General features: G+C 44.3%; 1 protein-coding gene across 2 annotated transcripts in view; it reads left to right on the forward strand.

Annotated features, from left to right (window-relative positions):
• The first annotated feature begins 548 nt into the window (after positions 1-548).
• The window catches only part of LOC119443152 (histone-lysine N-methyltransferase 2D-like), a 58,862-nt gene continuing 45,291 nt past the window's right edge, over positions 549-14,119 (forward strand). For both annotated transcript variants that reach the window (XM_037708315.2, XM_037708314.2), the window contains exons 1-7: positions 549-956; positions 1,232-1,345; positions 1,785-1,864; positions 2,047-2,099; positions 4,835-4,995; positions 11,870-11,956; positions 12,475-12,599. In XM_037708315.2, coding sequence (XP_037564243.1) covers positions 873-956; positions 1,232-1,345; positions 1,785-1,864; positions 2,047-2,099; positions 4,835-4,995; positions 11,870-11,956; positions 12,475-12,599 — 704 coding nt within the window. In that variant the 5' untranslated portion in view covers positions 549-872. The remainder of the gene's footprint in view (positions 957-1,231; positions 1,346-1,784; positions 1,865-2,046; positions 2,100-4,834; positions 4,996-11,869; positions 11,957-12,474; positions 12,600-14,119) is intronic.

Here is a 14,119-nt window from a genome sequence, read left to right on the forward strand (position 1 = left end):
GGCATCTCTACCTTAGTTGCTCAAAAAATAAGAACTCAGATTTCTTCGGGAATTTTAGCTGTTTTCACTCATGCGCAACGCGTTTCGCGTGGTGAGGAAAAAACGAACATTCGCAATACGCCAAGAGGCCAGAGCATAGCCTCCAAGATAATTTCCATACGAAACTTGCACATCAAGTTTATTAGTGGTTATATAACTTATACACTGCTTAATACAATCTTAATACTTCTTGACCTGCTTGGATACTATGCTGAGTGCATTTTTTTTTCTCCTTTTGATTCTACGTCCCGTTCGTTTCCATTTCTCTGAAACTGAGTTTCATCCAGGAGGATATAATTTATTTTTATATATCCTCCTAGGTTTCATCCTACTCATTTTCTTCATGGCTAGATGCGCCTGTCGAAAGCACGACCCATGAAGAAAGAAATATTATTGCTTCGTGGCACGACTGTTCGAAATAGGTTGTGGCAATTTTAGGAGGCATTGGTTGTGGTCGAAAGCATGGTCGAAAGACGGAGAACCGAAACCGAAACTGGATGGTGTTCGCTCTCTCGAAGTCGTCGCCTTTTGCCCTCTTCTGCGCTAGTGTGGCTTGTGTTGCCAGTTTAGCGGCAGCGAAATTACTAAGTTAACTGATTAATTTGCTTGGTGCCAGAGCATACGCAGCCGCGTGCTTCGTACTCTTCTTTTGTGTGATTACGGAAGCAGTTTGTGTTCCACACCTTGAAAAAACGACTGATGAACCGACGTTGACCAGCAGTTGGCTTGATAGGCTTAGTGATCTGATGCATGCGTGTAAACAGCTACGAACAGCGTCAGCCCATTTTGGGTACTTTTAAGTAGGAGCCCTTTGCTTTTGTCGGGTGACCAAGATGAACAGTAAAAGCTGCCTCGCGGTTGCAGCCGAGGCTGCGGAAAGAGTAAACGCAATGCTTGTCGCCAAGGGAAAGTTGAAGGTAAGATTTCCTTGCCATTTGAATTGGGCGAGAAATGTTCCGTTACCGTGAAGCGTGCGTGCCACACCGCGCACTTTCGATCGCGATCAAGTCCGATTTGAATCGAATTTCTCGGTCGCTGTTGGCTTCCTTTCCCAAGCTACGGGAGGGAGCCAATCGTGGTTGAGAATTTGGATCCGCATTGGGATCGATCGCGATCGAAAATGGCCGTGTGACACCGGTAGGCTACGGGCAATACGTGTGAATTTTGTGCGTACGCTGCCTATTTGTTACAGATCAATGGCGTCACTGGCCGCAGTTCGGGAGACTTGTTCACAACCGAAGTGGAGATAAACGATGCGCCCTTACCTGCGCGCAACGTGTTGACGAAGGGAATTTTCCAGGAGGAGGTGAGTACTTTCAGCCAGACGTTGCTAAAATGGATGTGGGAATATGTAAGTGCTTGCACCAAAGCATCTATTCGCATCTGCAGTATTTGACCGAAAATGTTATTCGTGAACTAGCTCCAGGTTCGAACGACCAGCAGTTGAGTTCTTGTCGCCTGCTCGGGCAGTTACATCCGTTTCCAAAGTGTAAACACACAGCTTCACAAGTACTCTGAACTTCTACGTCGTATGTTGGGCCACTGTAGCAATTCTAGGGCTCAGAATTTTTCCGTAGTGGGAATATCGCGCAGACCTTGCCAAACACCCAAAGGAAATGTTGGTTTTTGTGTGGATTGGCATGAGTACCTTTGGACGAAGGTGTACACTTGTTGTCTTTGCCGTGCTACAGTAGCTGTGAAACTGTGCAGATTCTGACCTGAAATACGCTGTGCTATTCTTGCAGATATGCCGTTCGACTGGCGCAGTTATGTCTACAAGGGGTCGATACATGAGTGGAATGGAAAAGTTAAATTCGGGATCAGGGTGAGAATTGCTCGTCATTTTCATAAAATTGGGATTGTGAATTTTTCATATTGGAATTCACTTTGCTTTTCGTTGAGGCATGAGCGTGGCTGTGTGAAGTTTGCTTGCTGTTTTAATGCATCTTGCTGTAAGTTGTGGAACAGAGGAAGCAAATTTTCATTTTTCTCATTTTCCTGTTACAGAGACAGAGCATTGTATTTGCATATTCAAGCCTCAACAGTGGATGCGATTGAAAGTAAGTGTTGCATGTGGGCCCTTTTGTTGACAGCGTCATGTTGCAGAAAGCTGATATTTTCTTGTACAATGGGAGAAATGCCACATTCAGTGAATATACTTGTTTGGTAAGCCCCCTACTGTAAGTTGTATATAAATAATACACATAGAATAATTCCTTCAGAATTAACAGAACCAAAAGAAAGAAAAATCTTACTTATTTACTGAGAATCTGTGTCATGTCTAGCAATGAAATACATAGTGACCGTTACTCTGGAAGTAATTTTTCAGTATTTTTTTTTTGAAGAATGAATGGCGGCAGTTCGTCATAAAACATGCAAAATGTTCTTAATTAAACAGGTTATTGTGACAATTTTTACACTTAAAGTGAGCACACAAAAAATACAAGGGTGTTTATTTGCTGATTGCTGCCAACCGTAGGATTTTGAAGGAGAAAGGTATTCCGATTTTTCTGTGAGACAAGCATTAATTGCTGTGTCAATGTGATACAGCATGCAGTTGTAGGTTGTTTTGTGCAGAAGAGAAAATATTTGCTTCCTCATGAGTGAGCAATCTTGGTGGCATATGTTTTACAGGCTATACTGTTTCTTAGCACCATTATTGTTACGAATATGCTAGAAAATCAAAAGGCTAGCAGGGTTATGAATATGGCCTCGAGGAAAAAGGCATTTTTCTGGCATGTGTCGGTCTCTTAAAGATTACGCAAAGCAAGAATTCATATAAAAGGAAGTACTCTAAAAAGTTGCACTAAATAATGGGGCTACCAATTAGTCAATGAATAAGAACATCATTAAATTTTAATGAAATCTATATCAGATAAAACTGCAAATACGAGGGCGGTCCGATAAGTACTTAGCCTTCAAAAGAAAAACGAAAATTTTGGAATGGTATCGATTTATTTCTCAACATAGTCCCCTTTCAACTCTATACGTTTGACCCAGCGATCCTCCAACTTCTTGATCCCGTCAGAAAAATATGTTTTCTCTTGAGCTGCAAAGTAGGATTCTGTGGCGGCGATAACTTCTTCATTCGACTCAAATTTTTGTCCTGCGAGTGACTTTTTCAAGTTGGGAAACAATAAGAAATCACTTGGGGCCAAATCTGGAGAATACGCTGGATGGGGCACCACTTCGTAGCCCAGTTCGACCAACTTGGCCGTGGCGACGGCGTAGGTGTGAGCTGGCGCGTTGTCATGGTGGAAGAGCACCTTTTTCTTCACCAAATGTGGCCGTTTTTTTTTTCGGAATTCGGGGTCGAATCAGCCCAGTAATTCAGCGTAGTAGGGTCCTGTCACTGTTTTGCCCTTCTCAAGGTAGTCGACGAAGATCACACCTTGAGAATCCCAGAAAATGGTGGCCATCACCTTTCCGGCCGATGCGACAGTCTTCGCCTTCTTCGGAGCAGGCTCTCCGGGTGCAGTCAACGGTTTCGACTGTTCTTTGGTCTTTGCTGTGTACCAGTGGATCCATGTTTCGTCGACGGTCATAAAACGACGCAGGAACTCCTTCGAATTACGCTTAAACAGCTTCAAACACTGCTCTGAAGTGGTCTCACGGATGCGCTTGTTGTCCGGAGTGAGCAAACGCGGCAACCATCGCGCCGACATCTTTCTCATGCCCAAAATTTCATGCAAGATATGACCCACGCGGTCTTTTGAGATGCCTACTGTCTCAGCTATCTCGCGCACCTTCAGTCTGCGGTCTGCCAATACGAGGTCGTGGATTTTTGCCACGTTATAGGCCGTGGTAGCCGTTTGTGGGGCTCCTGGGCGAGGCTCATTGAACTCGTTGAACCAATTTTTGACGGTTGCCATCGAAGGAGAAGACTCACCGTAGACGGCATCCAGTCGCTCTTTGATTTCGCTGCGCGATTTCCCTTCCAAAAACAAGAATCGAATCACCGACCAATATTGCTCTTTTTCCATTTTTTTAACAGACACACGAAAAATCACCTGCTTCCTCTTCCTCAAGCGTCCAAAAACAAAACCGCGAGCCCGATTCGACTGGACCTTTGCATGTGTCCCTCTAAAAGAACGTACTCAACGTCAGTAAATGTCTCATGCGATAGCGTCGCGCTCTCGTGGTGAGGCTAAGTAGTTATCGGACCGCCCTCGTAATATGCTGCATTTCTCGCAGCAAGGTTTCAAGCTTTTTTTCATTGGCTGAGATTTTTTTGCAGGTTTTCAGCAATTTGATTGCCTTTCTGTGTGGTCCCAATTTACACCCGTAACTGTATCATGTTTCTTATATGATATGCGACAAATATTGCTTATAAACTCACAACTCTGCGTTTCTTCAGAAAATTGCGCTTTGGGCATTTCTGGCCTAAACAAAGGCATTTTTCACAAGAAAATAAAACTTCATACAGTAAGGGTTTAAAAATGTAGGAATTGCATGTTGGATTCTACAGTATGGTGGATTATGTTGAATTATGTCTCATAATTTGCTGTTAGTGGCAAAACTGCAGTTTTGTTTCTATGAAAGCTGCCAAGCTATTTTATTTAGTTCATGCAGCAAGCTAGGTCAATTTAATTTAGGACAGGAAGTAACATTTGATGTGTTTGTAGTGATTTTTGGCAGAAGGGAATAATAGCGATGCAAATTATTGAAATATTTTGGGATTGCTCCCAGTTACAGCATTTTTGAAGGCACTATTGTCTGGTGGTAAAACGGGTTTGTATGAGAGGTTACTTAAATTGTTGCACATATGTGTCTAATGTTAGTTCTCACTCCTCAGAGGCCATGGCACGAATCAACATGGTGATTCGAGAGCATGCCAAGGATGATCTGAATTTCACAGCCAATGACCCCACTGCAGAGCTTGTGCAGCAGCAAATTGCCGAGTCAAACGCTATGGCAGCGGCTGCTATCAGCCTGCTCACAGCCCAGGCAGCTGGAGTAAGTCTCCTTCCAATTATTTGTAACGGAGGTACAACATAGATTGCAGCAGCCATAATGTGCCTTTTGCTTGACAGCTCCAGTACAGACCACAGACCCTGCCCTTGTCTGCTATAAGCTTCAGTTTTTTTTAAAGTCAGCTAATAGAATGACAAGAGGGTTGCAAGATAATGCCTTTTTCGCTCCATCACCCTTCCAGCAATCCATGACATCGTTTCCTGCCCCTTGGCACGCTTATATCACCTGTAAGGACTGCATTATGGCATCTGCCTAACTCTACTTCCTCCTCTTTATGTCAAACTGGAATATTAGCTACAATTTCTCTAATTATAATCCACACTGTTGTCTTTTGGTCTCAATGTCAAGCCTACCATTTTTCATTCCAATGTGCTTATGCATTCCTTAGCTAAGTTTGTCATGTTTAGAGTTTTAGTCCTATAGATTATTATTTGCAAAAAACACTGATTATTTATAATCTTCTTTTCAAGAATACAGGCTATTCATGACTCAAGTGTGCATGCCATGCGCACTGCAACCCATTATCATTTTTCTGTAAATTTCCATCTTATGATCCTAGGTTTCCTATGACTACTTGACATAGGTAAACACACTTCTTCACAGCTTCAAAAGATGGAGTACTAATCACAAATTCTTGTTCCCTTTACCATTTCAGTGTTTTAATTTTCTACAGTGAACATAAATGGGCTTATGATGAAGTAATCAAATGGTCCTTCTAGCTGACTTGATGAAAATAAGTGCATTCATCCTGTTGCAGCATTTACTCTTTCACCAAAAAAGCTTCCATATGTCTGAAATGATGATGTACATGTTCCGTACCTGCCCTGTACCCACATGAGTGCAGTGAAGACTTGAGTTCTTCTCTAACCTTGGTCAAGCGCCAGCCACAGTCCAAGTAGAGTCTTTTGTACCAGTGACCTGGCGCTAGATGAAAGTGCGAGATGGACAGTGGGGGTCTTCTTTTGACACTGGGCTAAACTTAGGGCTAAACTTACAGCTTATAAATACAATCTTGTGGTATGCATTTGTACATGTGGATCACGTTGTCTTCATCATCTCTTCAGCACTGTTCCACTTTTTCACTGTCAGTAGTGGGTATCGTGAAACTGTTGAAAAGAAGTGACTGACAAGCGGTGTGTGCCCGTGAAGAAAAGTGAGAAGTGCATATTTTTTCGTAAGAAAGACGGACCATCATGCGACACTGGCGTGGCTGCAGGCTGCATCTTGGATGGGTACGGAAGACGCTTAGGCATGTCCGGCGCGAGTACAGCAAAACTGTCAGAAAGAAGTGACTGACAAAATCTTTTCAGTGGATGTTAGTGTCGAAATTGTTCAGGAAGAAGTGACCGACAAATTGTTTTCGCATACGCTAATTGAGAAACAGTTGCCTTGTCCTTCTTGCATTCGAGGATCAGCGAACATGTCGGCATTAGACGAGTTTAGACTGCTGAAGTTGTCATCAGATAACTATCACACATGGTCGATAAGGGTAAGAGCAGCTCTCGTACAAAAGGGATGCTGGGAAGCGATCGTCCCTGGATTCTCGAATAGAGAAATGAACGAGCGAGAAAAGCAGACTGACAACAAGGCCCTGACCTATCTGTTCCTTATTGTCGAGGACAACTACCTGGATGACATCGGGACTTGCAGAACTGCAAAAGAAGCCTGGAATACGCTGCAGGAAATGCACTCAAAGTTTGGAGTTTTGCATATAGTCTAGCTCAACGTAAAAATGAAGATAGACGAGTCAATGCAAGATTACCTAGAAAGATTGATGGTGCTGCATAGGAAGTTGTCAAATGCAGGCTATGCATTTACAGACAGAGAGGGTGCATTAGTGATGCTAATGGGACTTCCTGACACATACGAACCGCTCATTCTGAATTTGGAGCAAGACGAACAAACCCTCATGACCAAAGCAGTGAAGACAAGGCTGCTGATCGAAGAAAAGAGAAAGCTGTGTCGTGCCGAAGATCGGTTAAGCGACGAAGAGAGTCAGACAAGGGCCCTGACCACTAAAGCTCAATTAAGGACTTAGAGCAAGCAACCCAATGAGAAGGTGCATCATCAACTCACTGTCAAGAAGGACGAGAAGTTTCATCAGTGCACCTCAAGTATGCAAAAGAAGAAGGTGCGATGCTTTGATTGGTGGCAAAATTGGTCATATAGCCAGAGATTGGGACCAGTTTCAAGATGAAGGGGATGATCAGAGGAAGAGAAACTCATCACAGGCAAAGATTGCAACACAGATGGCTTTATGTGCCAAAAATGTGATAACAGTGCCTCCTCATGTGTGGCATCTTGATAGCGGTGCTTCAGATCACATGACATCACAAAAGGCGGAGGTCACTGACTTCAAGCCATGCGAGTCAGGAGTAGAAACTGCAAAGAAAGAATCCATGAGTGTCATGGGGAAAGGAAGAGTTCAGATTCAACTATCTGAAAAGGGCGGTGGGTCATTCATCACGCTAGAAGACGTCCTTTATGTGCCCGACTTGAATGGCAATCTACTATCAGTCGGAAGAGTTGAAGAGCGAGGTTTGCACATGACATTCGCCGGGGGCAAAGCCGAAGTTACAAAGGACACCGGTGAGCTGATCCTTACTGCAACTTGAGAAGGAAGACTGTACTCTGTCAAAGAATAAATAATGTTGACGAAGATAGCAAAGACAAAAGACACAGGCTTGTGGCACAGACGACTAGGCCACCTTCACCAGGATGCTGTTCGACGCCTCTGTGGAGCTAGTGAAGACCCTGTGAAGGACAAATGTGACACATGTTGTCTGGGAAAGCTAAGGCGAAGCAGTTTCCCAAAGAATGAGACAACACGGGCTAAGATTCCACTGGAGCTGGTGCATTCAGATGTGGTTGAAAAGATCACACCAACGACCAAAGGGGGCTCCAGTTACTTTGTAACCTTCATAGACGACTACTCAAAATACACTGTGGTGTACCTCATGAAGGCCAAAAGCGAAGTGCTTCAGAAATTTGACCAGTACAGACGCATGGCGGAAAATCTGCACAACACGAAGGTGAAGACCTTGCGTGGTGACAATGGAGGAGAGTACACAAGCAAAGAGTTCGAGTACCTGGCCAAGCATGGCATAAGACACCAGCTGACCATTCCTGGTACGCCTTAGCAGAATGGAGTTGCAGAGAGAAGGTGCCGTCTGTGATGGTGCCATGACGAGGTGCCTTCTCATCGAGTCAGGTGTCACCAAAAAGCTCTGGGCTGACGCCGTTGTCACTGCAAGTCACATCAGAAACAAGTGCCCATCGAAGGCGGTTGAGGAGAGTCACCAGAAGCTCTGTGGACAGAGGGACAAGTGAAACTGGACCACCTAAGAGTGTTTGGGTGCAGAGCATGGAGTGTGCGAACCAGACAGTGCAAGGGGAGCAAGTTGGACCCGAAAGCAGAGGAGTGCATACTGGTCAGCTACCCAGAAGGAGTGAAGGGGTACAAGCTGTGGAACCAGAAGGAAGATCGCTTCTTTGTAAGTCGGGACGTTACCTAAGAAGAGTCCTTTCCATGCAAGCTTACCCAAGTTGCAAGTAGCAAGACTGAAGCACATAGCGACACTTATTGCACAATCACGTTACAAGTTGAGATAGCTTGAGCGAGCCACATGATGTTAGTAGTTCAGATCGCAATGATACTGATTACAACTATGCTAAAGAAGTTGGCTAATCAGCTGATGAAGACGAGGCAACTACACAGGACAAAGGAGCTACGCAGCGAATGTCCAGTGTGCAGATTGTGGTACACAGGCACTAAGACGGTCGGAAAGACTAGCAAACAAGAAACCACATCAAAGTAAATGTCACGGCTGCTGCATAGCCAAGCAAAACAGCCAAAGAGATCCAGAAACTCTGCACGAAGCCTTATCTGCACCAGACAAGGAGGAATGGAAAGCAGCTATACAGAGTGAACTGGACAGCCTCGAAGCTTTCAATACATGGGAGCTAGTGCCACAACCGAAAGACAGACAAGTCGTAAAATGCAAGTGGGTGTTCCGCAATAAGTACAACGAAAATGGTCACCTAGACCGATACAAGGCACGGTTGGTTGCATGTGGATACTCGCAAGTGGAAGGTACCGATTACAAGCAAACCTTCTCTCCTGTAGTGAAGCTGAAGTCCATCAGGACACTTGCTGGGCGTAGCAGTTGAGAGGAATTGGAAGATCCACCAGATGGACATCACGGCAGCATACTTAAATGTTACTCTGAAGGAGACCGTCTACATGGAACAACCGCAGTCTTTGAATGACTGTAAGAAGGATGAAGTCTGCCTTCTGAAGAAGAGCCTTTACGGGCTACGACAGTCTGGAAGGGAGTGGAACCTTACTTTGGGACAAAATGCTCAAGTCAGAAGGGATGACAAGATCAAAAGCAGAATCCTGTGTTTATGTCAGCAAGAAGAAGAACCTCATTGTAGGAGTCTATGTTGATGACTTGCTGATCATCGCAGAAGATGAGAAACAGATTACCGACTTCAAGAGCCGCTTGATTCAACAATTTGATGCAAGAGACTTGGGTGAAGCCAGCCACATTCTTTCCGTACGACTGAAGAAAGAAAAAGATGGAAAACTAACACTGCATAGCTGCCAACTCTTCCGAATTTTCCGTAAAATGTACGAATTTGGACCCATCTTACGATTTTACGAATGTCGGCTCAATTTTTACGGAAAGGTGGTTATATTCACGAAATTATTTTTAAAAATTCCTAATAATGTCGCACCGTTGCTGGTGGGCGGGGGCGCCACTTACATAGGGGCGCATAGAGATAGGGTTGTGCGCCGTAATCTTTATTGTCTGCAGAGTAAGGACATTTTTCACTCCGTGACGTTGCCTTCGTCATCCGGTTGTTGGACGACCCGATGACGGCTGGACGTCACTGGTTGTCGTTACTCTCAATAGAGACCCACCTGTACGTAAGTGGTGCCCCCAGAGACGACGGCGATTTCGGGTGGATGCGGCAGGCACAGTTTCTGTATCGGAGGCTGTGGCTTGTTGTCTCGCCTGTGACCTTTGCTAGGCTTTTTTCCCGAGTGTGACCTGTTTTGTGGGCCTCACTTTTTTTGTGCGATGTGCTGCTGCATCAGGCGCAGTGCGACTCCGGTACTCCGGTGTTTCGTAGCCGTAGTGGCTGTGAAGTGTGATGGCGTGCTCGAAGCCTTGTCAGTACTAGACTCCATCAGTACTTCCAAGTGTGTTTGTTAAGTCGTACGCCTCGGCAGAATTCCCGTGCCCCCCCCCTCGGTCGCGAGTTTACGAATTTGAAAGTCTTGAGGTTGGCAGGTATGACACCGGACCAGATGGCCTATGCTAACGACATACTGGAGACGTTTGGCATGTCAGATGCAAAGGCAGCATCATCTCCTTTGGATCCTGGAAGTAAGTACCAAAGAGGAGACAACAATAACCCATCAAGTGAAGACCTGCCCCGCAAGTACACACAAGCAATTGGTGTGTTGCTTTACCTCGTCAGAGGCACAAGACCGGACTTTGCTTTTGCGACTACTTACATGAGCCAGTTCAATGAACATTCCACAGAAGAACATTGGAATGGCATAAGGCACATTCTTCGCTATGTGATACAGAAAGAGTTATGCACTAGTCTACCAGAGAACTAGGTAGTGCATACAAGCCTTTTGCGACGCAGACTGGGCTAGTGACAAAGATGACAGGAAGTCATTCAGCGAGTATGTGTTAATGCTAGCTGTTGCTGCGATTTCTTGGAGTAGTAGGAAGCAGCAAAGCACTGCACTGTCAACAGTCGAAGCGGAATATGTTGCAATGTGTCACGCTACAAAGGAAGTAATGTGGCTCATGTGGATTTCATGAAGGAACTTAATGCGCACGAATTCATGCACGAACCACAGATTTTAATTGCTGACAACCAGGGTGCAATTGCCCTTACGAGAAACCAAGTTACTTCAGATAGGAGCAAACACATTGACCTCAAGTATTATTTCCTGAGAGAAAAGGTTGAAGCGGTAAAGTTACAACTCTAGTACATCGAATCGTCGAACAACTGTGCTGACCTCTTCACTAAGGCCTTAAATGGAAAAATGACTCTCAAGCACTGTGAATGTTTGGGCATCAAAAGTGTGGCCGCAATGACAGTCCATTAAGGGGGAGTGTCAGTAGTGTAATGGCCAGTCACGAGATGGCGCCATGTATCCGTTGGTGTGCCGTCGCCGTTTCACCTTTTGAAAGCAACTCTTGTTTTTTTTCCCTCTCATTTTCCTTTTTTTGCTCTGTGCTATTAAACAAAATGGCAGCTTGACAGTTGTGTGTCGTTTCGTTGGCTTCGTGCCAAATCTAGTCAATCCGCGACCCCAAAAGATCTGGTCACCCTGCGTACTCAACAAAACCAACATTCACTCCCAAAGTGCATAGTAGTTGGATAAGGTATGCTTACTGAGGCTGAGCTGTCTGTCTCTGCTACTGACAAAATCTAACCTGTTGTCTTCTTATAGCACTGAGATTGCAGATTGTGTGTTGCATACTGTGCGGATTGCGGTCATGTTCTAAGGGGGCAATTGGTGTGTTATGGCTGCACAGTAATAAACACACACTTTGCTACAGATACTACTGTGTGCAAAACAACTGCTTCTTTTATGCTAGAGCTCTGTGTGGCATATTTTATGTCATCACCTTTACTGTAATTTTCGGGCTATAGTAGCATTCACCAGTGGTGTTAACTTACCTTGTGGCAGAATTTTCTAATTCATTTTTATGGTATGTTCTTTACTTACCAAGTACTTAGTAGTTCTCGAAGAACCTAATTTGTCTACCGTATTGTCCTGTGAGAATGAAACTGACTATCCTTTGTATGTGCCGTTATGCAGCATCACTACATCCAAGACAAAATATTTGTGGGCCTTGAACATGCTCCAATGACTTATCCGGTACGAGAGAAGATTCTTGGACCTGAGGTGAGTTTTCTCTTACGGCTGCTCTTACGACTGGTGGACATTCATAAATAGGTCATTTTTCAAATCGGCCTTTTTCCTGGATGCAAACAGCGCTTGGACGAAGCCCCTTGCCCGAGTTAGGTGCTGACCTTGCATGGGGAACAAATCCGACAGAACGCAGTGCATGTGCTCATAGTGGTGAAACATAAAACACGTGATTGAATTTGTTTGGCACATTGCTTATTTCTCGCATTTGCTTGCACCATCCTTAACTGTCTCACCTGGCTATGATGATTGTACATCCCCAGATGCCGTGAGTGCAAACGAAAGGCATCTGTTTGTGCCATGCTGTTTTGATCAATTCATGTGGCATTGTTTCCCACCACAATGGCTCAGGCATGCGCTCTCATGAAAAAGACTGACGCCAAGCTAATTTCAGCTAAGGTGAATTTTAAAGCAGCATAAAGTAGTGTGTGGTGAGAATACATTGTCCCACGAATGTGGGCGTTAAAACTAAGCTTGCTTCCCTATGGACGCAGAGTGCCTACCTTGATCACATCAAAACGACAACGGGTGCCAATGTGACCCTTCGTGGGAAAGGTTCTGGATTCTTAGACCCAACTTCGGGTAGGGAAGCATTCGAACCACTTCACATTCACATCACGTAAGTGTCTGTTTTCAGCTGTTCTCCATCTATATTATTATTATTTTTTCATGTTTGGAACCCTTGCATTGACCAGTCCTGTGACTGCAGTGTGCCCAGTCTTCTTGCACAGCAGTTCTGCCGTTGACAATGTTTGCCGACTTTGAGAGGTGTAGCAGTTTGAGGGAGTGTTCTCACCTTGCCGGATTTTGACAGGCAGTCTTGCAGCAGAATGTGTGCTTTTCTTTTTTGTAACACGGGCTCTACTGCATAGAGTGGAGTAGAGACTGTGCTTCAGTATTCACTAATGACATGTCGACAAACCTGGTATTTGAGCCATAGCATCGAATGCTTGTGTGATTGATCCTTTCTTGCATATAGAGATGTGTTGGTGTTCATGATTATGAAAACATGAGCACAGAAAAAATATGAGGGCAAGGAAGATAACATCATATCATCTGACAGGAGCACATGTCCTGTCGTCTTTCTTGTCCTAGTACTTTTTTCATGCTCTTCATTTCATGTTCATGAACATGTCCCAACTCACCCAGCAGCACATTTTGTTAATATACTGGTGTTTCTCTTAAAGTCTACGTTGGTGCTCTTTTATGAATGAGTTTTCTTGTCCAATATATTTTTCAATCCCCTTTCGAATTCATATTTGGGTTAAACTATGTGGTGAACCTTATTATAATAAAATGTGTGAAAATTAAGTAATTGTAGCTTTCTCTGGAATTTTCATAGAAGCCCATGCATTTAAAACCTCATTAAATTTCCTATAAGTGGATATTACGAACTTATTTTAGTTCTAGAGGCTGGATTGCACAACTTTTCGATGAGACACAGATAGAGAAACACACACAACAGAGTGCTACTTGCAACTATCGATTTATTCCCTTGTCAGCGGAATAAATACAGGAAAATACTCAAAGGGGGAGAGTGCCAAAAAAAAATTTACAAAAAAGGGCCATCCACAAATACCAAGTTCATAATAAAGATTTACTGATTATTTCACACTGATGGGGCTAAGAAACGGTGGCGCGAAATGCTACTGGATGTGGCTGTTCAGAACTTCTCAAATCTATGGCTACCTGGCAACTCGTCAAACTGGCCGCACTGCCAAGTTGGGATCCACACTCGCTCATTACAGCTGCCGCCTTGCCACTGTGCTCTGAGCCCACAACATGCTGCACAGTGGTTGAAGGTCGTGGTTGCGTATCATGGAATGAAACATGAAACAGCTGAACGTGGATGGTATGTGGAAGAAAGCTTCTTGGGTACATGCTTCAGCATCTAACTGTGGCTGTGATAAACTGGTGTGCGTCTGCAGTCAAATGACTTCTGCATCCACGGATCGTATATTATATTGCTCTATTTAGTTTTCCATTCATTTTGCCTTCCTTCCTTGACTCGGCGGAAGCTGCGCCGCTTTTATCTCCAGGGTCAGCCACTTGGCACCACAATTGATAAGAAGAATGGAAAATGAAATAGATTGTTGCAAAATACAATCTCTGCTGATGTTTACGATTGCTCAGCTTATC

The sequence above is a fragment of the Dermacentor silvarum genome, chromosome 2, assembly GCF_013339745.2.
Source record: "Dermacentor silvarum isolate Dsil-2018 chromosome 2, BIME_Dsil_1.4, whole genome shotgun sequence".
Taxonomy (NCBI): Eukaryota; Metazoa; Arthropoda; class Arachnida; order Ixodida; family Ixodidae; genus Dermacentor; species Dermacentor silvarum.